Genomic DNA, 24815 nt, shown 5'->3' on the forward strand with positions numbered 1-24815 from the left:
TAAAGAGATACTTTCTTTGGCATGTTTAATAAGCTTTAGTTCTTCAAGCTAGACAGCCTAAATCTTTTATAAGACAGATATTATCTGTCAATTAGCTGGCATGGGCTTGTAAAGTCAATGAATGTCTCAAGTTATCTGAAGGGAGTCTCGTTTATACGTTTTACATGGAAGTATGTGATCTGTCTGTCTTTAATTCTGTGCTGGCCCTTTAAACGGTTTGTTTAGCATGTTGTCTGGCGGAGCGGAAGTTATTATTGGGATAAGAGTTACATCTTACAGCTGCTGATGTGTTTTTCAAAACAGTTCAGAGGAATCTACAGCCAAGTTGAATACTTGACGGAAGTGCTTATTATGTGTTCGAACGGGTCTTAAAAACAGTCTTCTGTCTCTCTTAGAACTAAGGTTCATTGAGCCTTAGCGGCATCGGCTAATATCTGAATGCACGGAAAGCTCGAATAACTCAACTCAATTAATGCTGTCACCATGCCGTCTTACGAAGAATTGAGAAAAACCAATCACTTCTATTATTTCGTTAAGTTCTCTCTAAATATCTATTCAATGCTATTCTCGGTAAGTGTTTAAACGGAAAGATGTTCTAGCCTACTACTAACGTTAGCATTTCTTTGTTTCTCCCTCACCTCACAGATACTTGCCCTGAATTAGTAACGTTACGCTCATGTGTTTGTGTTGAACGTAGAGTAGGCTATAGGTAGTCGTACTAACTTTGACCGTGTCTACCTGGTAATTTTGGGATGCATATTAGCCTCACTTCTGTAAAATTTCTCAGCTGTGCTTTGTAGCTCAGTTAAGAAAATAGACATGCGCTGCTGGCAGATTTAAAGGCGCAAGACGCTGTTATTGTTGCTGTAAATGTATCACGCTATATTTCTTTTAATGGTTCTCGTAAATGATTAGTGGCTGTAGTAATATTGAAACAATAGACTTAAACATAATCTATTTTCTTTGCTTTCTTGTCCTATTGAGTCTAAAGGCTATAATTTGTCTAACGTCCTGGATAAAATATAGATCCCATAGATAAGATAGATATAGAAATGTCTATTAGGGATGCAGAATTATTGCAAAAATGATTGTTTTTTGTGACTAAAATATCAGATATTTATTGACCGACATTGAATATTAAATTTATTCTGCTCATTTAATCTAGTATCTAGTATTAACATAAAGTGATAGTGATATGGCAAACATGCATTTATAACAGAGTTTATGCTAATTTTAATAAATAAACTATTTATGAAGATTGTTGTACTTTTCCCCAAAACATTTTTTAATAAAAATGTTTAATTATACATCATTACATGTACAATATGCGGTCTTAAAGAGATGGCATCCTACAAGAGAGAGTGCCGTTAAAGTGTTAAATGCCTGGGATCTCTTCTCTAATGAAGGTTTTTTTAGAGACATTTTTTTTATTGTCTTATCAGTATCGGAAAAAAATTAAACATTTTGTGCATCCCTAAAATCTATATATTTCTTTGTTTTAATGTCTGGTTTTGATATTTTAGGTTTCAGGTCTGTAAGTTATGTGTTGATTCTCAAGAATTGGCAATCCTTTGCTTAATAACCAGCAACCATTAAGATTTATTTATTGAATTCAACAAGGAACACAGTATTCTTCTTGACTCACAACCAGAGTGTTCTGTCTTCTCACAGGAAATTCAATAAGTCATTGCCATATGGGAGTATCTTTACTATTATAGCGAACATGATGATACAAGCAGAAAAGCCTCTCAGGACACTCTTCAATTCTCTCTCCATTTCTTTCTCTCCCTTTCTTTACTCTTAAGCTTGGCTTGCAGCCTTTACACTTCCACATCACTAAAACACCACCATCTATCAATTAATAGAAAATAATTGAAGATGTCAGGAATCTGAAATTGACGGATGATTAATCAGCCAAACAAGACTTATTAAATTAACCCTCTAGAAAGAACAGTCAGGGAAGAAAATTGAAAATGAAGTGGTTTCGGTTAGCATGCTTTGTACTAATGTAGTCTTTTGTTAGGATACAAATTGATATTAAGGCTGCTACATCAATCTTCTTTATGATTTGCGTCATTCCATTGACATTGTTTGTGCATTTTAGCTAAGCACTCTGAGAATTACATCTGCTTCTTAGGGATTAATGTGAGGAACACAAATGATACAGTACATTTTTGGATTTTGCATCAGATGACTTATCTGCATGACTTGGTTGTGCATTGAAACATTGATTTCAACTTCATATCTTTGTTACATGTCTAATCGAATCATGTAAACGTAATGTTGTGGAATTATGTAAGCTGATGTGACTTGTACAAATATTTTACCAAACCAACCACTGCCCCTGTTCCCCTCAGTTGCTCGGTCTGTGCGTGCTATGTATTGGAGTGTATGCAGAAGTGGAGAGACAGAAGAATCGCACCCTGGAGGGGGTGTTTTTGGCTCCTGCTGTGGTCCTCATACTGCTGGGTCTCGTCATGTTTACTGTGTCTGTTATTGGGATGGTGGGATCTCTCAGGGACAACAAGACTCTGCTGCACATGGTGAGTGTTGCTTGTCTGAACATACAGTATATATGTGTGCCAAGCTTCTACCATTTTACTGCTGTTATTTTTGGTTGTGACTTTAAAGGATAGTTCACCCCAAAATGAACATTCTGTCATCATTACTCACTCTCATGCCTTTTCAAACCATAAGACTTTTGTTTGTCTTTGGAACACAAATGAAGAATTTTTTTTATTGAAATCTAAGAGATTTCTGTCCCTCCATTGAAAGTCCCGCTCATAAAGAGATGGTAAAATAAATCCATATGATATGAGCGGATTAATCCAACTCTTCTGAAGAGACATGATCGCTTCATTCAGAAATATCTTCAATTGTGTTCCAAAGATGAACAGAAGTCTTAGAATGACTGATGACTTTTATTTTGGATTACCTAACCCTTTAAATAACCCTTTCCATGCAGTTCCTGTGTGTCCTGTGTGTTTTGCTGGCTCTCCAGGCTCTTGCCCTCATCATTGCCCTGATATTTGAGAAGACGGTAAGACATTGAGAGCAGAGAGAATGCTGTTATGCGGTACGGTTACGGTATACGGTTTGTTGTTAATGAGTCCAAATCTTCTCTGTCTTTAGACAATCAAATTATTTCAGAAAAGTATACGTGAGGGAATCAAGCACTACTATGATGACCTGGACTTCAAGAACATATTGGATTACGTGCAAGAGAAGGTTGTTTACCTAACTGTTTTATTACTATAAGTGTGTTATACACCCACCCTAATATGGTCTACAATACATCAAGTCAGCCATAAATAATGTCCATCTTTTTAGCAGAAACACAGATTTTGTCAATTAAAATCCCTTTCATCCCCGTAATCTCACAAAAATGAAATTTTCTCATAGCAGATGTTGCTACGCAGTCACCTGCATCATAATGGTCAAAACTTTTGAATGGTTCTGTAATCCAGCTTTATACACATTTAAATATGGCATAAAAAAAATAAAAAATAAAACTTTTATTCAGTAAGGACACTTTAAGTTGATCAAAAGTGACACGACTGTTTAATAATGTAAAATTTCTACTTCACAAATGTTTTTCTTTCTGTTCTATCTATTCATCAAATAAGCATGACATTTTTTTTTATCAGTATTCAAAAAAAATTAAGCAACACGACTGTTTTTAACTTTGGTAATAATAATGTTTCTTGAGATACAAATCAGTATATTAGAATTAATTGTTTTTTTTACAAAGGATCATGTGACACTGAAGATGCTTAAAATTCAGCTTTGAAAGTGACATGTGAAGGCCATACTCAGAATTTGTACTCTGCATTTAACCCATCCAAGTTAGTGCACACACATTAGGAGTAGTGAACACACACACACACACACACACACACACACACACACACACACACACACACACACACACACAGCAAACAGCAAACACACACACACACACACACACACACAGAAAACCTTGGACCACTCTTCAAATGCACACACCTGGAGCAGTCATTTTGCTGTGGAGCAATTGTGGATTAGGTGCCTTATAGGTGTCGGTATTGAGAATAGAACCTGCGACATTCGGTTTACCAGTCTGACTCTCCATTAGGCCACGAAAATAGACAACCCTTATTTTTAAATAGTTTTAAAATTTCACAATATTACTGTTTGTACTGTATTTTTGATCAAATAAATGCAGCCTTGGTGACTTTTTTCAACCACAACAACAAAAAAATCTGTAAAAAGTGTATTTTTAATTTATATTTTATATGAAATATTTTATTTTAAATATTTATTTATAAAGGCTTATATATCTATTGTCATGTTAAGAAGAAAACTGTCTCTTAAAATTATAAATAAAATGTCCTTTTTTAATGACTCTCTTGGTTTGTCTTTTCAGTTTTCTTGTTGTGGGGGAGACGAGTACAAGGATTGGGAAGTAAACCAGTACCACTTCTGCAATGGCACGAGTCCTTTGGCCTGCGGCGTTCCCTACACCTGCTGCATCCGTCAAAGTGTTAGTCATTCCATGTTCGTCTTTCAGTCATGATACATTTATTATGCATATGTCGGCCCAACACGCGGCAGTCTGACGAGAAAAGCTTTTTTTTGCAGTGGAATCAGTCTGACCCACAGGTCTGTGAGAGTAGGGAGCTGATTTCTGAGCTTTTTTCTGGTGGGTTAGAGAGCTTTCTAGTAAATGCTGTTCTCCATGAGTCAGTGGAGAGTGCATCATGATGGAGAGGATTTAATTTGCCTTCCCTATGCTGCAGAGAGTCTCTTCTGCTTTATCAGCACCTCTCCCTCTCTCTCTCTCTCTCTCTCTCTCTCTCTCTCTCTCTCTCTCTCTCTCTCTCTCTCTCTCTCTCTCTCTCTCTCTCAGAGTTAATGAATGTTGATTGGGCACTAATGCACTGTTCTCCTTTCGGTATGACAGCTTACTATGCAGTGAGCGAGCACAGGCCTTTTCAAGCTAATGAAACATCACCAACATAATCAAGACTTCCTTAGAATATTCTTTACATCCTGACTTATTTTTTCCATTCTCATCCTAGGTAATTCAGATATAGTTACCCTTATGTGAGCCAGAATTTTCAGATCATAAATCTGTGATATTTGACTTCAGATGTTTCCCTTATCAAGTACAATCCTAATGGCACAAAATGGCACAATACATTTAGTAAATAAAGGCCATTCAGTAAATAATCTATAGCTAGGTGCAGATGTTCAGGAATCTGCTGATTTCTGTAGCATTGTTTGCTGATGTTTTGAGGGAAAAAAATGTGTTGTGCTCTTATTGGTTGCTGAAAGCATAATCAGATTATCCAAAATATTTATGGCATAATGGACCTTAAAATTCTGTGTAAATATGTGGAACTGACACTTTCTTCACCTTGTACCCTTATTAACGAAGACCTGCTGGTGTTCTCCATCTGTTTCAAACCACATCATATTATAATATGGCATCTGGTAGCTGTTGCCGACCTGTTTTGAGAAACAGAGTTGAAGTGTCACATGGTACGGAATGTATGAGAGGAATTGGACTGTGCTTTTGGGAGCAGGCAGGTTTACAGTCTATTTGTAATCTGATTAGATGGGCTCCCTGTTCATCAGTCCTATTACAGATTCCATCACTGCAGTGACCCTCTGCTTTAATGGTTACATCAACATGATTATAAGTGTGTGCTGAAATTCCATAATGAATATGAAATAAATGTTAACGGTCAAATGTCATCAGATCACAAAATATAAAGTTGGCCAATACTCTTCTGCACCAACAGCGTCAAGCTGACCAAATGCCACTTCTCACTTGAGAAGGTTTTCAAAAACATAATATGCAAGTTACTAAATAGTCCTGTGTGTGTGTTTTTTTATTTTTTTTATCAGGTCGGAGAAGTTGTGAACACACTTTGTGGCTACAAAACTCTAATTCAGCAGGTAAGTGGAGCTCTCGGGGGTCTCATTTTAAGTCCACATTCTTGTAATGGCCTGCAACCAGCCATCGCTGACTGATCTTAAATTACTTGCGTCATTTTACATAATACTCACTCTGATGCAGTTGGAGAGAATTATTTGCTGGACCTTGATGCATGAAATGATTTTTAAAGGAGAAGCTGGGACAGGAAAACAAAAACCTTCGATAGCCATTTCGAGTGCAACCATCTGTAATGGTTGCTTCATTCCTTTGTTTTTTCCATAGATGAAAACCAAGCAAATCACATCAGAGCCATTACTAGCACCACCTCCATTCTGCCATTACGATGGACTTTAGTTGTGATATTTTAATTTTGGTTCTGTCATAGAATCAGAGCATTACCTGTCGCCTGTACCGAATTTGTTTCTTTCTCTCCTCTGTATTACAGCGTGAAGCTGTAGATGGCATAATTCATGTGCGTGGCTGCATACATGCTGTGAACCTGTGGATGGGAGACAACATTGGCGCTACTATCGGAATTTGCTGCGCGGTTGGACTGCCACAGGTTTTGGAAACATCTTTCCCTTCTTGTGCTTCCTGTTTATTACTTATCTTATCCTGAAATTTATGTATCTCTTTTCCTTCTGCACTTTTTTTTATCTCCCCTGCCATTCCACATTTCCATTTTGATTGCCTACTACCTATTCTGTTTGACTCTTCCCTCATTAGAGACTCCTCTTCCAAACGATAAATTATAGAAAAAGGGCATCTGCACTGACCAATGCAAATACCCAAAAGAGGGGTGTATGACTTGGAGAAGCTGGTGCCTAGTCTTGCCAATTTTGGCAAACTTGAAAACTTTATCTTCTAAAATAACCAGCTTGCTGTCTCTCTCTCTCTCTCTCTCTCTCTCTCTCTCTCTCTCTCTCTCTCTCTCTCTCTCTCTCTCTCTCTCTCTCTCTCTCTCTCTCTCTCTCTCTCTCTCTCTCTCTCTCTCTCTCTCTCATCTTGCCCCTTGCTGAGATGAGGGAAGAGATCACATTAAATGCAGCCACATGTCTGTGCTGCCACATTCCTCCAATTATGCATTAATCCTCAAATTAGAGCAGAGGGACAGACCATTTACACAAATATGTGCACAGTAAACTGTATATTGCATCATATTTTTAATTTAAAAAAAACCCCTAAAATGAAAGATATAAATGTATCACTTATACATGCACAAGGTGACTTGTGCTTTGATCAAAGTAATTAAAAGTATAAACAGAGTGTTTACACTACCCTCTGGGTTAGTGCCAGAAAATGTTTTTTAAAAGTAGTCTCATGCTCACCAAGGCAAGGCTACATTTATATGATCAAAAATGTAAAAATTTGTAATATTGTGAATATTATTTTAATTAAAAAATAACCTTGTTTTCTATTTTAATAATTTTAAGCAACCTTTACTCCAATCTTCAGTGTCACATGATCCTTCAGAAATCATTCTAATATGCTGATCTGCTGCTCAAGAAACATTTCTCATCATTATCACAGCTGGAAACATATTTTTGTGGAAACCGTGATAGATTCTTTTCCGGATTCTTTGAGGAATAGACAGTTCAAAAGAACAGCATTTAGACGTTTTTGAAAGAAAAATCTTTTGTAACATTATAAAAGTCTTTCACTTTTGATCAACTTAATAGGTCCTTGCTGACTTTTTATTGTTGCATTCATCAACATGCAGTAACACACTGGATGTGTCACTAACTATCTGTTTCATCTGCAGATAAGGTGTAAAGTGAACCATTTTTTTTTTAGTAATCCATCTAAAAAAACACTTTAATGTTTCTTTCAGCTTCTTGGTATTCTCCTGAGCTGTGTCTTCTGGAATCTTTTGGTGGAGATGAGTGAGTCTGAAGACATGGTGGACTTTAAATTCCTAAAACGTGGTTTTGAGTACAGTGAACTGGACCTCTCGGGTGCTGGATGGTGTATGTGTCTACCTCGTGACGAAGGGTACCTGCCTGTACCTGTAGCAGAGCCTGACACCTGGACTCCAGACCCCATCCATTTTGACCTGGAACAAGAGCAGCCCAAAATAGCCTTTAAACATTCCCAACTAAAGAGCCAAGGATTTGTGTCAGGTGTGGGAATGGATGAAGTGGACAACCGAGCTTAAGAACCACAAAGAAAAGAAAGTTGCATCTTAAGCATATTGTTTTTTTAATTGTTATTTGTATATAAAAAGGTTTGCCCTTGCACTGTGTTAAGATAAAGTGAGTTAGTTGCACTACATGTTGGTAATAATGTTTTTAGGCATGAAAAAAGGAGAGGTTTGTATAAAACATATGGTAATTGAGGGAATCAAGGTAGGAGATATCCACAGGCTTGTATAATCAAACTTTTAAGAACATATCACTTCAAATGCTGTTTACATAGTCTGTTATTTTTCACCATTTTAATTCATTCTGTGTCTTATAGGATTAAGGGAGTTTGACTTGTTTTATTGGTCATATTGTCATTTAATAGTTTATAAGGTGCATAGAAAGGATTATATTAATTAATTGTTGGCAATCAATTTTTTAAATGTTTTCAAAATAATTTATGATGTCCTTTAGGCCTATATTCAGGCCTACCCTTTAGGAAATTGGTCGTTTTTGAATTCGTCAAAGATTATGACTGTTGTGACTGGCAGATGAAGCTGGGCATTCATCTCTAGTCTATGCATTGTTTCTAAAATGTTTTATATTCATGTTTTTGATTGTTTTTATATTACACTACTGTGAACCCAACTCTCAGAGAATAAAAGGAACATAGGAATATTATGATCTTTTTTTTTTAAAGAGCATGTGGTTTGTGTAATGCTGACATTTTTCATTAACGGTAATAGGTACCAATGAAATTATTATTTATTAAAGTGTTGCCTTAAGTACATCAGAAGCTTTCTTACCTCAGGCTATTCTGGAATAGCCGCATTGATTTGCAGGTAATTTGTAGATAGGATTTTTTTGTTGTTGAAAAAGGGAGTCCTGGCATTGTTTAACACTACTTGATGTTTAATTTGTCTTGAAGTAAGGCTAAAAATTTATGTTTAGTTGTCATAAACTGCTGTTTTAAATGTGTAGCCCATGTTTTATCTTTCTTAGGTGTATAAAAAGATTGAAAAAAGTTTGGCTAGAAGGATGTCATAATTACGAGACTCTGCCATAAATGTACAAAACCCACCTTTTAGCTGTTGGTAGTCATTCTGAAATACCTCACATTCGCACATCTTTGCTAATAGACATTTTGATGATTTTGTTCAAGTTGACTGCTGCGCTCCAGCTAATGTAGCTCTGGTTTTGTAGTAGCATTAATGTGACTTTCAATAAAATTTGCTTGAATTAACCTTTTAAATATGTCTCACAGGTTATTTTGTTGAATAAAACACCAAAGTCTCTTGAGCCTTGTAGTGGTCCGATAAGTGGAGATGTGAAAACCTCTGAGGATCTGGGCATGTGGGTTCTTGGAAACTGGTCACCTGAACCCTTGAACATCTAAGCCGTTTTCTAGTGCATAATCACACATAACTCAAATTGCATTTAAGGACACTGATGGCAACTTGGCATATTTATTATTGATTCTGCCTTCAGTGCATCATCATAACACATCAATTATATTAATTCATGTGCAGAGCGATCTATCTTCAACCTCTCTCCCATTATTTCCTCAATGCTCACGCCACTTTCCCCTTCATGATGATGGCCATCAAAAGGCGGCATGTGTAATAATTATAGCTGGTGTCTCAATGAGAGGAAATGAACTGCTGCACCGAAAATTACACTTCATGCGCTGAGCAGAGAACAAAATGCATCCACACTGGTGTAATTATGATAATAATAACAGTAATTAGCAATTGTTGACTTGAGGGACGCTCAAGGATGGCTTTTCGGTTCTGTGAATGAGTGCATCAAAAGAGGATGAGGCAAGGGAATCAAGTGATGCACTACTAACAGATGAATAGTCAGTGCTCAAGTAGATGTTCTTTCCCATTTGGGATCTGGAAAAGCTGATGGGGGTTGGGGTGAAAATGGAGTAAAATCCAAACATTCAAGTTAAAAAGCTTAGAAAATCTGGTTATTTACTGAATTACTCTTAATAGTTAAACAGAGCCACTGCAGTGAGCCAGCAAGGGCAAAAAGATACAGTGCCTTGTGAAAGTATTCATACCCCTCAATTTTTTTTTGTTGCCTCCTTATGTTAAACTATTTTAAATTACTTTTTTTTTTCCATCACATCATTTTTTTCCTCCACACACCATAATGACAAATCAAAAACAGATTTGAAAATGTATTAAAAAGGAAAAACTGAAATACGTATATTGCATAAGTATTTGTACCCTTAACTCGGGTACTTGGCTGAAGCACCTTTACAGTCTTTTTGGGTATGATGCGAAAAGCTTTGCACATCTGCATTTGGTGATTTTTCTGCCATTCTTCTCCTCAGTTCCTCTCAAGCTCTGACAGGTTGGATGGGGACTGTCGGTGGACAGCCATTTTCAGGTTTCTCCAGAGATGTTCGATTGGGTTCAACTTTGGGCTCTGGCTGGGCCAATCAATGATATTCACAGAGTTGTCCATAAGCCACTCTTGCATTGTTTTAGGGTCCGTGTGCTTAGGGTCATTGTCCTGTTGGAAGGTGAACCTTCTGCCCTGTCGAATGTTCTGAATGCTCTGGACTAGGTTTTCATTAAGGCTCACTCTATTTTGATGTGTTGAGTTTCCTTCTACCCTGACGAGTCCCCCAGTCCCTGCCACTGAAAATCCCCAAGAGCATGATGATGCTGCTACCACAGCTTTACTGTTGGGATGGTATTGTGCAGGTGATGAAAGGTGCCTGCTTCCCTGTTTAGAACTGAGGTACATCAGTCCATAGAATCTTGTTTCTCACAGTCTCAGAGAGTCCTTTAACCGTTTTTGTGTGTTTAGTTTTTTTTAGTTTTTTTTTTAGCAAATTTCAAGTGTCTTTTTTATGTGTCTTCACTGAGGACAGACTTGAGTCTGGCCACTCTGCCATAAAGCCCATATAAGTGGTGTGTGTGGGCATTTGCTCTGATCTGCATTTTCAGCTGTTAGACCTTTTATTGAGAGGTGTGTGCCTTTTCAAATCATACCCTTCCAATTGAATTTGCCACAGGTTAACTCCAGTCAAAGTGTAACATCTCAAAGATGATCCAAGCGAAACTGGAATGCTAAGCTATATTTTAAGGCCTGGTTTCACAAACAAGGCTGAGATTAAGCTAGAATTAGGCCTTAGTTCAAGGATATTTAAGTATAAATGTGCCTTAGAAAAAACATTACTGGTGTGAATCTTGATACAAAACAATGACACTGACATATTTTAAGAAATGTCAGTGCAAGTTGCTTTCAGTTAAAACAGCTCAAACTTGCATTTTAGTCTGGGACTAGACTTAAGCCTCATCTGTGAAACCGGGGTAAGTGTCCCAGAAAAGGATACAAATACTTATGCAATGCAATATTTTCAGTTTTTCTATGTTTAATAAATGTGTTTAATAAAGTTATCATGAATCTGTTTTTTGCTTTGTCAGTAATGTAGATTGATGTGGGGGAAAAAGTCATTTAAAGCAGTTTAGCATAAGGCTGCAACAAAACTAATTGTGGAGAACAACGTTCCCAAGGCACTATATATACAGAGGGAAAATATTGTTTTTCTCCTCCTCAAGATTTTGATGTGGTTCAAAATTTATGTAATTAGGCTTATTGGTGGATGGTTAGGAGTGACCTTGAGTATCAACATTTTCCAACTCTGAAAGAGTAATACAATATTAAAAGGCAGAAGCTTTTTTGTGTCTTCTTTGTGTCTAATCGAGAGGGAATACGGCTCATGGTTTTTATCTAAGTAATGAACCCAGCGCATCTGTCTCTGAGGGGATTGTGAATCGCAGCAGGCAAGGAGATAAGTATAAGAAGTAAAAACTACAACAGGGATTTGGATGTTTGGGTTAAAGTCTGGATGGATACGAGGCCGGCGTCTTTGAAATAAGCAAAGTACAAATAAAACATTAAATAGCTGCAGGACATTCAGTTGCTTGTCATCAGTGAAATGACAAGGGTATTAGGGTTCGTGATTGGCCCAGTGTGGTTGTAATAGAAATGCCCCTGTTGACTGCTGGTGATTTTGATCGTGTAACCGTCTTTAGAAACATTGCCCATTTCACAGCAGCTATAGCTTAACTTGGCCATGGGCCGATGCCAGAACACTTTGAACAGGTGGGTATTTCTTTCTGTAAAATGAGAAAAGGAAATGTTCTTCATAACACTACACGATCATCTTATCTGAATCTAATTAGCATTATTGTTTTAAGCATCGTTAACTGTCATCAGTGAGCATATTATAAAAGAAAACAGATTGAATATATTTTGGAGCACAATTTATTTGTAATTAGCCTTACAGAAACCTTACACACACACAACATTCAAACATTTGGGGATGGAAAGATGTTTTCTTTAAAAAAAGTCTCTTATGCTCATCAAGGTAACATTTATTTGATCAAAATACAATACAGTACAAACAGTAATATTGTGAAATATTATTAAAATAGCTGTTTTTACTCTTCTATGTTAATATTTTTAAAATATAATTTATTATTATGGCAAAGCTGAATTTCAACAGTCATTACTCCAGTCTTGAGCCATGATCTTTCAAAATGAAATCATTCAAATATTCTGATTTGGTGCTCAAGAAACATGTATTATTATTGTCAGTGAAAAAAGGGTAACACTTTATTTTGATGGTCCCTTTTGAACATTCTACTAACTATAACTTTGCCACTGCCAACTAACTCTCATTAGAGTATTAGTAGACTGCCTGCTTTATATTGATATCTCTTTATTGTGATAGTCCTTCAACAGACCTTCTACGGACTATAAGTAACTTTGCAGGTACATGTCAACTTATAACCCTACCAATACTAACACTCTAATGAGAGTTAGTAGACATGTAGGTGCAACGTTACTTATAGTCAACAAATTGTGTTAAAGGGACCATCAAACTAAAGTGCTCCTTAATATTTTTGTGGAAACCATAATATTCACTTTTTAGAAGTCTTTGATGAATAGAAAGGATTACTGTAAGGACATTCATTATAAAGCTAACAAGACAATAGCCTTAGTATTGTATAAATACATTTTATTTTATATAAAAGATTGGCCCAGGTCAGGCTTAAACCTTGGTCTTCACGTGTCAATAGCTCTTGTGTTATCATCATGTGCACAGTCCACTGTGCCATGCTAAGCTTTGACTGGGAAAATCGTTTTATTTTATTTTATATCAGACTAGCTAAATATTTCTCTTTTTTTAAGCAATAAACTTTTTTTAAAAAGCATCTATTGACTATGCTGCAACAGCTGTCACCACAAGAATAACTTTTAATGTGCTCCTGAGCAAAAAGCAATGTGCAAAAAAGAGGGTAATACTATACTTAAAGGGGTGGTATAATGCCCCCTTTTACAAGATGTAAAATAAGTCTTTGATGTCCCCAGTGTGTATTGAGTGTGTAGTTATGTGAAGTTTTAGCTCAAAATACCCTACAGATAACTTTTTATAGCATGTTAAATTTGTCTCTTTTTGAGGGTGAGCAAAAACGCGTTGTTTTGTTTGTGTCTCTTTAAATGCAAATGAGCTGCTGCTCCCAGCACAATGGGCCGAGCTTCAAGAGCTTGTGTGTTAGCAACTAGAAACCTGGCTTTTATGTTCAAAAAACATAACCGACACATTGTCAGTTTCGGACAATGATGGAGAGACTCAAGAAGTGACGACATGTAAAATGCAACAGGACGTTTCTGAATGGTTAGGTGATGAATTAATGAAGCTGTTTTGAAGTTAAAGGTGCTGTAGGACATCTGGTAAAATGCTAACTTTAGCCTGATAGCAGTAAAAAGCGTACGTCCCACCCTCCCTGCAAATCACCGTCCACAGCCACGCCTCCTGAAAGCATGAACGAGCACAGCCAAGAAGACCAGAGACAATGTTACTGCAATACCAATATCATGTCATTCACCGGTGAGAAAACTTTATAGTACAGTTAGTAACACTACAATACCAAACGTAAACAAATTCTTAAAAACAGAATTAGATGCAGCAAGTTTTCGGTTTGTTTGGCGCTAACAAAACAGTCAGTGTGTAATTCTGTCTATTTGTTGCATAACAGCTTTCCACACTGAGAGTCTGCTTGGCTCCGATGAAGATAGTTCGTTGCCAGTGCCACTTGTTGTCGGTTCAGAAGGAAAGTTAGGTTGTTGCTGGTTTCTTGCCTTTCTCGCTCTGTCTGCACAGTGTACATGAAAGCGCTGATGACTTATTATGTCTGCGTGAACAGGCTGTGCAGTGGTGTGCAAAACACACATTGGCTGCGTTCCAGTCCAAAATTGTCATGCCCTTCACTCGTTTACTTTCCTCTGTCTCGTTCACTTGAATGTACAGTACGTCATTGCTTACGTTGCATGAGTGCCCACTACTGGCGGAACCTTTGCAATAGGCTGTATTGGAACCTATGATTGAAACATGCTAAGCCCTTGATCACTTAGAATCCAATATGGGGTTGATTTATTATAATTTTTTCCCCTTACGAAATTGTTTAATGCAGCATTCTATATGTATATAGGTGTGTTTGAGTTGTTTAATATAAAAAATAAAAAAATATATATAATAGAGTTGTTTGTGGTGTGGTAAATTAAACGCAATATGCGTTGACATCACAATCGTGTTGCATTGTGGTATATGGAGCTGCCTGAAGTGTACATATGAAGTAGACTCAAAATCGAGTCAAAATCGAGGGAGCGAGGGTCTGTCCATATAAATTTCCTTCATCCACTTCATGAAGTGGAACGCACTTCAAAATGGTGGCAGGGATTCACCCGAGGGGAAGTGCTTAGGGAAGTTTGCAAGTGCGTGTCTAAAAGTTAACTGGAACACATGCTATATAGGACCATTCGGACCAAACGCAACGATTGAACGAACATTTTATGGTCCTACGCCTTCCACAGACAACATTTATAAAAATACATTTTGACCGCTTAACAGAGTGATTGCTATCAGGATATGAGGAGACTTTCAACCAGCATAACAAAAAACATTTCTGCAGAGAATCACCTTTATAATCTATAAATCGCTCGTGTGGGAACTGTTGTAAGATGCCTACAGAGTGACATGTCATTTGTGTTACGTACTGTATTGCAATAAATGTGGAAAGACAGATGCGACAGCCTGAGCAGACTTCCAAATGTGCTCTACTACAACTCTTCCTCTTCTCATGGACTCACTCACCCCCTTTGTTGCCTGTTCCTGAGGGCGGGATTTATGTAAATTTCAGGGAACCTAATAAGATAATGAGGGTACAATCTGAACTATAAATGACAGAAAATGGTGCTGTTTTTTTAGCACCTGTGCCCTCCAATTCTCAGTAGACTAGCTGATTTTCTTCCCCTCTCAACTTTGCATCACCTGTGCAACTGCAAGGTTTTATAGAAAACCTTGCAGAATATTTGAAACAATCGATACAGATTTTATCCTAAATTAGTGCAAAAGTGCAAGATGAAAAGTTTCCTTTTTGCATTTGATATTTAGGTTCGCTGGCATTTGTTCCTCTGAGGTTTACTAGGAGTGTAATAGCTATTCCCTGTGCCTTGCCATTGTCCTTAAGGTAATAAGCCTCTCATCAGCTCCTGACAAAAAACCCATATGGCGTTATCACAGAACGAATCAGACTGGGACTGCCATGCTCCGGACGGCAGAATGAATCCAATCTCGGCAATGAATATATAATTGAGTGTCCCTGATTACTCACAAAAATGCAATGTAAGATTCTGTCATGAGGTTCCAATATGCCACACAAAGAAAATAGCTTTTCATATTCCTCAACAAGCCATTTCTGCTGGAAATATTCAGTTTGAACAGTTGATTGAGAGCTGTCCATTGAATGATGAGTGAGTTTCTGCAGGCAGTAATGGGATGTATCCCTGATGGACTGTCAATAAGGACCTCGTGTGGATGATGAAAGAAAGAGAGACAGTGTCATGACTGACGTTTAATTTACAGTGGCCTCCAAAATTATTTGTATACATAATCTACATTGAAAAACGTATATATTTTTTTGTATTATATTTATGCAATGTCTAACACACTTTTGTATATCAGCGATATCAAGAGTGCTGTTGGACAAAACATGAATTGCTTTTATACTACAGGGCTGTTGAATGCTTAAATCTGATTGGTTGATGAACGTTCTAAGGTGCGCAATTATTTTCAGGGAAACTAGCCTAGACATGATTTTCTCCACTCTCTCTCTCCAACTCAAACGCACACACAGAGTACAGACACACACTCAGAAACGTGTTGTCAGTGTTGTTCTGATGATTTGATCAGATTCGAATAGTTTAGCAACTTAAAAGCTACATGATATTTCACATTAGCGAGGTAACAAGTTTACAGTTTCACACTTAGCATGTATGGTTCTAGTTGAGAACTTGGTTGGACACTACCTGGAGGAGGTGGTCTGAGGTAAGCACTTTTTAGCCGATGACGATGTATTTAGTTCAATAAAACGGATGATAGTGTTGATGACTTACTTTAGATACCTTGTGAATGTTAGCTCAGGTCCATTAAATAATATACAGATACAACTTTTGATTTTAGTAATGTGTTAGTAAATGGTCGAATTAACATTAACTGGGATTAATAAATGCATTTGGAACCGGGGTGCACAATCCTGTTCCTGGAGATCTAACTTCCTGTTCAGCTCCAAAACTGAACAAACAAAACTGAAGCAGATAAATTAGATCTTCAGGAGCACTTGATATTTACAGGCAGGTGTGTTGGATGAGGGTTAGATCTGAACTCTGGCAGATCTCCAGGAACAGGATAGAGCACCCCTGTTTTAGAAGTATTTTTCAGTGAGAGTGTTAATTAATGTTAACAAATGGAATCTTATTGTAAAGTGTTATCGATCATTCTACTAAATGGATTTATGGTCTACAAATTATGCTTGATTTAATGTGTCAAAGGTTCCAAATAGCTTTTTTTACAGCCCAAAGACTGTGAAATGACTGGAAAATGTCTCCAAGACTTTATTACCAGGATCAGTCCAGGTCAACAGGAATCGCAAAGGATGAAGTATCCTGAAGGATGAGGTCATCAACTAACAAGCTGCTGGACACAGGTTATCTTGAGTCTCTATTTGTTATTGATTTTGTGTGTGTGCGCTTTGATGGTCACAGAGCGTTGAGCTTGTGCACTCAGTTCAGCATCTGCTATGAATTGGATTTTTCGGAGTAGTCAATAAATGTCAAAGCACATATCCTGACATTATCCTGTCATTTGTGTTAGTAAAAAAAAAAGCCTGAGGCCACAAAATCGAGTATACCAGCTGTAGGACAGAAGTCACAGAGAGGAAAAGATAAACATTTTGGTAAGTATTGCTAGTTGTGAGATATTGGCAGCCAAAGTCATTTGACTAAGAATGTGATGCTAAATATATCTTTAAAATACCCATGTTTTAAATGTTTCCTCAAAATAAATAGGGGGTTACAAATTTAAGCAAATAACATGTCATGAAAGTCATTGTAAGACTTGTATTTCTTTAGAATTGCGACCAGTTCAAAATGTTTTGGACAGGATTTAGTGAAGGGAAACCCTCCCTTACTCAGTAAATAAACAGAGTGCACAGTGAGTCAGTAATGTCTCTTAACACAGCTCTCAATGGTCCATTTGCCTGAGTCCCAGTTATCTACTTTTCGACCTTGTCACCAGTCCATACCATTGACTCACACTTTGTGGATGTGTTAGCATGAGAGGGTGTGTCTCTGTGTGCATGTGAGGAGTGATTAACTGAGAGAGGGTTGCAGATTAGTTCTGTAACATGTTCAGTTTTTGTCCCGTGTCCCATAGAGCTGTGGTCCTCAGTGATTTCCTGTATTGATTAGTCCTTTTGATTCGCTTTTTACCTCTCCATCTGTGCACTGCTACTGAGATCAGGTAAGAATTTAATTATAAAAACAAAAATTTATACCTCATTAAAAGTTACTACATGTAGCTCTATCGGAAGGAAATATTGGTAATCGATTGAGCAACATGAAATATGGTGTTAGAGTTCTGTGACATAGCTACATATGCTTTTATTTGCATTTTGGTTGTTTGAGTGTCTCCGTTGACAGTCTAAATCATCGTGTGCACTTTTAATCTTTAGAAGTGTGTGTTTGTGAGGTAAAATGGACTATCTATCTATCTATCTATCTATCTATCTATCTATCTATCTATCTATCTATCTATCTATCTATCTATCTATCTATCTATCATCTATCATCTATCATCTATCTATCTATCTATAATTATTACTTATATTCAGCAACGATGTATTAAATTGATCAACTGTGACAGTAAAGACATTTACGATGTTACAAAATGTACTTTTAAACTTTCTATTTATCAAAGAATCTTGAAAAATATATATCACAGATTTCACAAAAATATTAGTTTTTCCTAATCGCTTTGGTATTTTTTTCCCTTCGAAACAGTCTAAATTATCTAAACTAAGTTCAAGTCACAACTGTTTGCTGGAACATCAGAAATCTATTGCATGTTTGCAAAATGTTGTAACTCAAAACATTAAATGCATGCTTCAAAACCTTTTTTTTTTTTTTATCGTTTGAGCCATACTGGTCAAAATGTTTCTTTTTTGTTGGCAATGTGTTGATAATTCATTGATTTTACACAAAAAGAAAATGAACATTTGTATTTATACAGTACATTTATGTAGAAATGTTTTATATGTATACTGAAAATTCACAGTTGCTTGTTTTACCCTAACACCAATTTTCAGTTTATGTGTAACACATTTCTACAAAAATAAATGTACTGCTGTAGCTGCTGTTGTTTAGTGTTGTGATGTTCCTCCATGTTAAAAATAGTAGTGATTGTGCTGGGAAAACTCCATGTATATGCTTCCAAATTTTATTGTTTGATTAGTGAGATGATTACTATTTCAATACAATGTCAGGATATTTGGCAACAGACATTACAAACATTCCATGTCCGATATTTATGGAATAAACATGCATGTTTAGAAGATAGCTAAATGCATCATTTTGAATGTGATGGCTCACAAAATGATTCTATCTTTTGAAGTTGTGAAGAGTTTGACAATTTCATGTGCCAAAACACATGCAATTTGCTTAAATCAATAAGAAATGTGATGTAAACAAGAAATGTGTATATATATATATATACACACACACACACACACACACACACACACACACACACACACACACACACACACACACACACACACACACACACACACACACACACACACACACACATATATTTATATATATATGTGTGTGTGTGTGTGTGTGTATGTATGTATGTATGTATATATATATATATATACACACACACACACACACACACACACACACACACACACACACACACACACACACACATACATATGTATATATATATATGTGTGTGTGTGTGTGTGTATATATATATACATACATACATACACATTGAAAAGTGAAATCATATTCAACCACCCCTTTAAAACAATTTTTCTATTTGAATATATATAAAATTGTTTTAAAGGGGTGGTTGAATATGATTTCACTTTTCTAACTTTAGTTAGTGTGTAATGTTGCTGTTTGAGCAAACAACATCTGCAAAGTTACAACGCTCAAAGTTCAAAGCAAAGGGAGATATTTTCTTTTAAAGAAATTGCTTTTTAAGGACTACAACAAACGGCTGGTAGGGACTACCGGGTTAGTGACATCACTAACACTAAAATGTACATAAACCCGCCCCCGGGAACGCGATTTATAGATTATCAAGACAGAATATGCTAATCAATGACTAGAAGATAACTACACATAAGCTACATAAATTCACCAACTAACCATTCAGAAATATGTTGTCACTTCTTCTTGAGTCTCTCCATCTTTCTGACTTCGGTTTGAACATAAGAGGCTAAAAGTTTTTAAAATTTCCAGTGCATGTCTGTGTAAGGTAAAAGGACACAATCTCTTGAAGCTCCGCCCTCTGTGCCACCAGCAGCAGCTCATTTGCATTTAAAGGGACAGACACAAAACTAGGCATTTTTGCTCACCCTCAAAAAGTGACAACTTTAACATGCTATATAAAAATATCTGTGGGGTATTTTGAGCTAAAACTTAACATACACACTCTGGAGACATCAAAGACTTATTTTACATCTTGTGAAAAGGGCATTATACCACCCCTTTAAATTGTAGTAATTCAATTTCATAATATGTTTACACTTTTTACAGTATTTTTGATCAATTCAATTCGGCCTTAGTGAGCAAAATAGACTTAAAAAAAAAATCTTACTGGCTCCATACTTTTGAATGCTAGTTCAAAAGTAATTAAAAAGCTCATGCTGTGATGAACAATTACATTTTTCTTGATTCATTTAATGCATGAGATAATCTGCAGAGTTGATAGATAAATCACTTATTATTACTGAATCAGATTTCATTTTACTTGATGAATATATTCATGTTTCTTGTCAATGGCTGTCACTGTACATCCCATTTAAGGGGTCCTGAATTTCATGCATTTTAATCACTGATTGACACTGCAAGATTCAAGTGTTTTAATAGCTTCATCTCATGCTGGCAAGGAAAAGTAAAATGTTTATGGTGAATTAACGCTGTCAATACTAAAAATTCTGAGTGTTGCTCATAAACTAATGAGCAAGTGAAACAGTGTGAAGGGAAATTACCAATTAATTTGTGAATGTTGTTCTGTATAGACTGAGTGAAAGTGCCCGAAGTGAAAGAGAATAGGGAGGTTAGCAAAAAGAAATTAGAGCAACACATGCAGGAAGAGAGAGAGGATACTGGGCCAGTGCTGTAAGTGGGTTGAGTACAAATGGGAACCAATTGATTAAACCCTGTGAGAGAGGATGGCCGACAGCATTTCTCTTTCTCTCCCTTTCACCATTGTTCTCTCTCTCTTGCTCTGCTGGCCATTGGGTGTGAAGGACACCAATGTGACAACTAATTATCCAGTTTGGATCCCAACACAGCTAATCAAATGCAACACCATGCTACCTTATTATGAAGTTTATTATTCCTCTCCTGAGCAACTTCATGCTTATCTGAGCAAGAATTATGTTGCAATCCTATGAATTATTGTTAGAGAACTAGGAACATTTGGGAAAAAATAGATCATTATTGTGCATAATATATTGGCTTTATCTGTTATCATTACTTTGGATGCCCTCAGTCAATATCCTGCTTTAATGATCAAAACAAATGAGTATGTTGTTTCTACAGTAGTATATACATTTTATTGGTTTAAGTATACGCTACTGTGCAAAATGTTTGGGGCATTCATATTTTGTTAAATAATTTTGGGAAAAAAAAGTATCTTATGATCAACAAGGCTGCATTTATTTGATCAAAAATGCAGTAATGCTGTAAAATATTTCTGGCTGAATTTAATGCATCCTTGAATGCAACAAAAAGGATTCATTAATTTAAAAAACTTCTGAATGGCAGTGTATTTTCATATCAAATTGCACAAGAGCTAGATTGATTAGAAGCACCAATAATTTACACAATGTGTAGTTTTCTTAAAAAGCCTATTACACATTTATTGGATTGTATCCAGAATATCTTTAAAAGCCAGCAGGCAGTAGTAATTCAGTTTCACAGTTGTAATTAAAACACAGAAATTCAGCTCCTAAAATGTAGAAGTTTAATTTGTGCTCATTTTTGTAAGTGTATCTCAAGATGGTAACCAGTGAGAAAATTATTGTGGCTTTATAGTGAATGGAAGAGACTGGCCTTTAGCTAGACACAGGTTTTCCTCTGGTCGTGTAATTATGTATCTTTCCATCGGTCATTTGTTCTGTTAATTATTTCACTATTGATTGGCAGTGATTCAGCAGGAAGTTCAATGCCCAGTGTGTGCCACTGCCCCAAGTCATGCCTCTGACCTTCTGTTGTGCACGATCAAAACGATCATAATGAAAATCATAACGAGATTTGAAATATTTTCAGGATGTTACACAGAAATAAACATTTGCTTTGCAACTTTTGACATATCTCAGACTCAAAAACAGCAAACAGCTTTTTGCATTCTATCTTTGCCATATTTATCAATATTAAATCTTCTTATCTGTATTCTCTCAGGATGGACCATGATCGAGCCATGGGAAACAGTCGTTACCGCTATGATGAAGAGGAGGAGGGTGAGTAGCCTTAGGCATGAAACAAGATACACACACACACACACACACACACACACACACACACACACACACACGCACGCACGTAGGCGCGATCAGCATGACAGTAGTTAAATGTGTAGTGAGGTTAGTTGAGGACATTTTATCTTAACTCACTGTTTGGTTGAAGAAAAAATGCAAAGAGAATAATCAAACAAACAAAAAATAAAGATACTATTTAAAAATACATTTTTAAAAATAAAGGCTCTAAAAAGAATTTTCTCAGAAACGCCATTGAATAACCATTTAAATTAAAGTGGTTCTTGTTACCCTCTTGTTCCATGTAGTTACAGGGTAAGTACAATAAAAATACATACACAATCTAATATCACTGACTCTGAAACCTTTATTTGACAAACAACTTATTACAGTTGGTCTGAAGCGATAGTGTACAGTTTAAAAAGTTTAAAATATTGTAATTTTTCTCACAAAGACCTATCGTTTCACTTCAGAAGATATTGATCCATCCTTTGGGGTCGTATGGATTACTGTAGTTATTGCAGTATGTGCTGTTTGATGCTCCAACTTTTAGGAACACACGAGCTTGCATTATATGTATTCCCAGAGATGTTTTATTTTTATAAAAACCTTCATTTGTTTTAAAGGGATAGTTCGGGGTAAAATCAACCTAGGGTCCTTTGCACCATGACCTTGAGCCAAACACCCCCCCCCCCCCCCCCCCCCAGAAGCCTTTTTTCCCTTGGTTGAACATGATTAAAGTTTAGAGAAATCAGCCAGATGGCTTAATAATAATTTGTCGTTACTCTACATCCTTATGCATCGCTTTCTGCCAGGACTTTTATGTGCTTTTCCCAATCCACTGAAGTGACGTCGACGTCCGGGTTAGCAGTAGCATGAGCCGTCAGGCAAGTGTTATTTAAATAAACTCCTGATGTACTTACAAACTTTCCAATGCCTCTTTTTATGAGTACAGAACCCATTTGTACTACTGTATAAGTTTGGTACCTTTCTGGGAATTATTAGTGGGGTAATTTACGAGATACATCCTTGGATCCATTAGCGCCTGCACTAAGCCATCTGACTGATTTATCTAAATAAGCTCTAACTTTAATAATGTTCAACCAAGGGAAAAAAAGCAGTAAAAAAAAAAAGCAGATTTAAACGAAAAAGACGTGTTGTAAATCTGTTTTGAATTAAATTGTTTTTCAAATAAAGGTTTCCGAGTCAGTGATATAAGATTGTGTGTTTGTGTGATTGTGATATTTTTATTATACTTACTCTGTAACTACATGGCACAAGAGGGTCACAAGCACCACTACATGAAACGAGTATTTTTCACAAATATTTAAGCAAAAGTTGCAATTGTTTTAGTTTTCAGTGCACTTTTGTTAGAAAGAATACTATATAAATGCATAGATATGTACCTTGTAATTTTTAAAAAGCCTATACTGTATGTTTTGGTACACCATTATTACAAAAAGGTATGTTCTTGCTAAATTGCTCCCAAATGTTATATTTTTGTATCATAATAGTAGAATAAGTACCCCTTAGTTCTATAATACTTACAGTATAAATATATATTTTTTTATTCTCCTGGTTGTTACCCCTTTATTCCCCAAACTTTACATATTGTTCCCTTATACTTACATGTAAGTACTTTATAGGTACACTTTAATGACAGAAAGTTACACTGTAAACTCGCTTCAGTTACGCAGTACTTTCCGGGCTGTAATCTAAAGTGTTACCAAACATTTTGTGGAATGGAAAGATTCCATGGATGTTAAAGGTTCTTCATGGAATCATCAATGGTAATATTTTTATTTTATTTTAAGAGTGTAGTTATAATTGTCAGATATCTTCTAATGCATATGCATGTTTACTTTTGCCACCTTTTATAAACAAAATGGGCTTACTAAACATCATTTTATAGCTTTGTTTATATAAGATTGTAGAATGTGTGCTTCAACAAGGTTACACTAAAACATATGCTCCTATCAATTACTGAGCACCTCCTAAATATGACTACAACAAAAACTGGGCCAGAAACAGGCTAATTTTAACCCACTCTCCTTTTCTTCCCATTATCTTTTCAAGATTTGACAGACCCACTCAAGAAGATAAATTGTCACAAATATCCTGCCATTTTGCCATCTCAAATAGATAAAAAATTAAACATTGTACAAAGCACATTATATTCAAATTAGTTGAATTATTATTACTGTGCCAACAGCTAAAATTGTTTTTCATATATCCGCTCGCTTTCACAATCAACCAGTTTTTTCTTCCTCCACTTCATACTTCATAAAACATATGTTAAGAAGATGAGGGAAAAAAGCAACAGTGTTCCCTGGGGGAGAAATTAATATATGTAATGTTGCTTTTGACAGTGAATCTTGAATATTCATATTTTGCTGGATTAATGGATCTTCCCAAAAATTGCTTTGCTCTAATAATTTGACGCCGCTGACAAAACCAGCAATGCAAGTTTGAGAGGTGGTGCCCCGGCAAATCTCGCGAGAATCACGACTTGCTTTACAGCACGACGTCACATACATCAACAACATATGAAGCAGCCTCTATCGAAGACTCTAGCACACATTTCAGACGTGAATCATGGCAGAGTCGACGAAGAAAACGCGGTTGGAA

At 36.3% G+C, this 24815-nt stretch overlaps 2 protein-coding genes across 2 annotated transcripts in view; both read left to right on the top strand.

The window, feature by feature from the left end:
- Positions 1-206: 206 nt before the first annotated feature.
- On the top strand, positions 207-9295 carry LOC309498160 (tetraspanin-15). The gene is made up of 8 exons (XM_082168702.1): positions 207-570; positions 2358-2543; positions 2966-3040; positions 3133-3228; positions 4406-4522; positions 5893-5943; positions 6369-6485; positions 7755-9295. The coding sequence occupies exons 1-8, from the start codon at positions 484-486 to the stop codon at positions 8076-8078; spliced, it is 1053 nt and encodes a 350-aa protein (XP_082024828.1). The 5' UTR covers positions 207-483; the 3' UTR covers positions 8079-9295.
- A 7737-nt stretch (positions 9296-17032) lies between these two features.
- slc4a5a (solute carrier family 4 member 5a) overlaps positions 17033-24815 on the top strand; it is a 35260-nt gene continuing 27477 nt past the window's right edge. The window contains exons 1-4 of the mRNA XM_082169787.1: positions 17033-17114; positions 17282-17363; positions 17843-17929; positions 22114-22172. Of these exons, the coding sequence (XP_082025913.1) occupies positions 22115-22172 (58 nt within the window). The 5' untranslated portion in view covers positions 17033-17114; positions 17282-17363; positions 17843-17929; position 22114. The remainder of the gene's footprint in view (positions 17115-17281; positions 17364-17842; positions 17930-22113; positions 22173-24815) is intronic.

This window comes from Leuciscus leuciscus (assembly GCF_965113295.1).
Source record: "Leuciscus leuciscus genome assembly, chromosome: 5".
Taxonomy (NCBI): domain Eukaryota; kingdom Metazoa; phylum Chordata; class Actinopteri; order Cypriniformes; family Leuciscidae; genus Leuciscus; species Leuciscus leuciscus.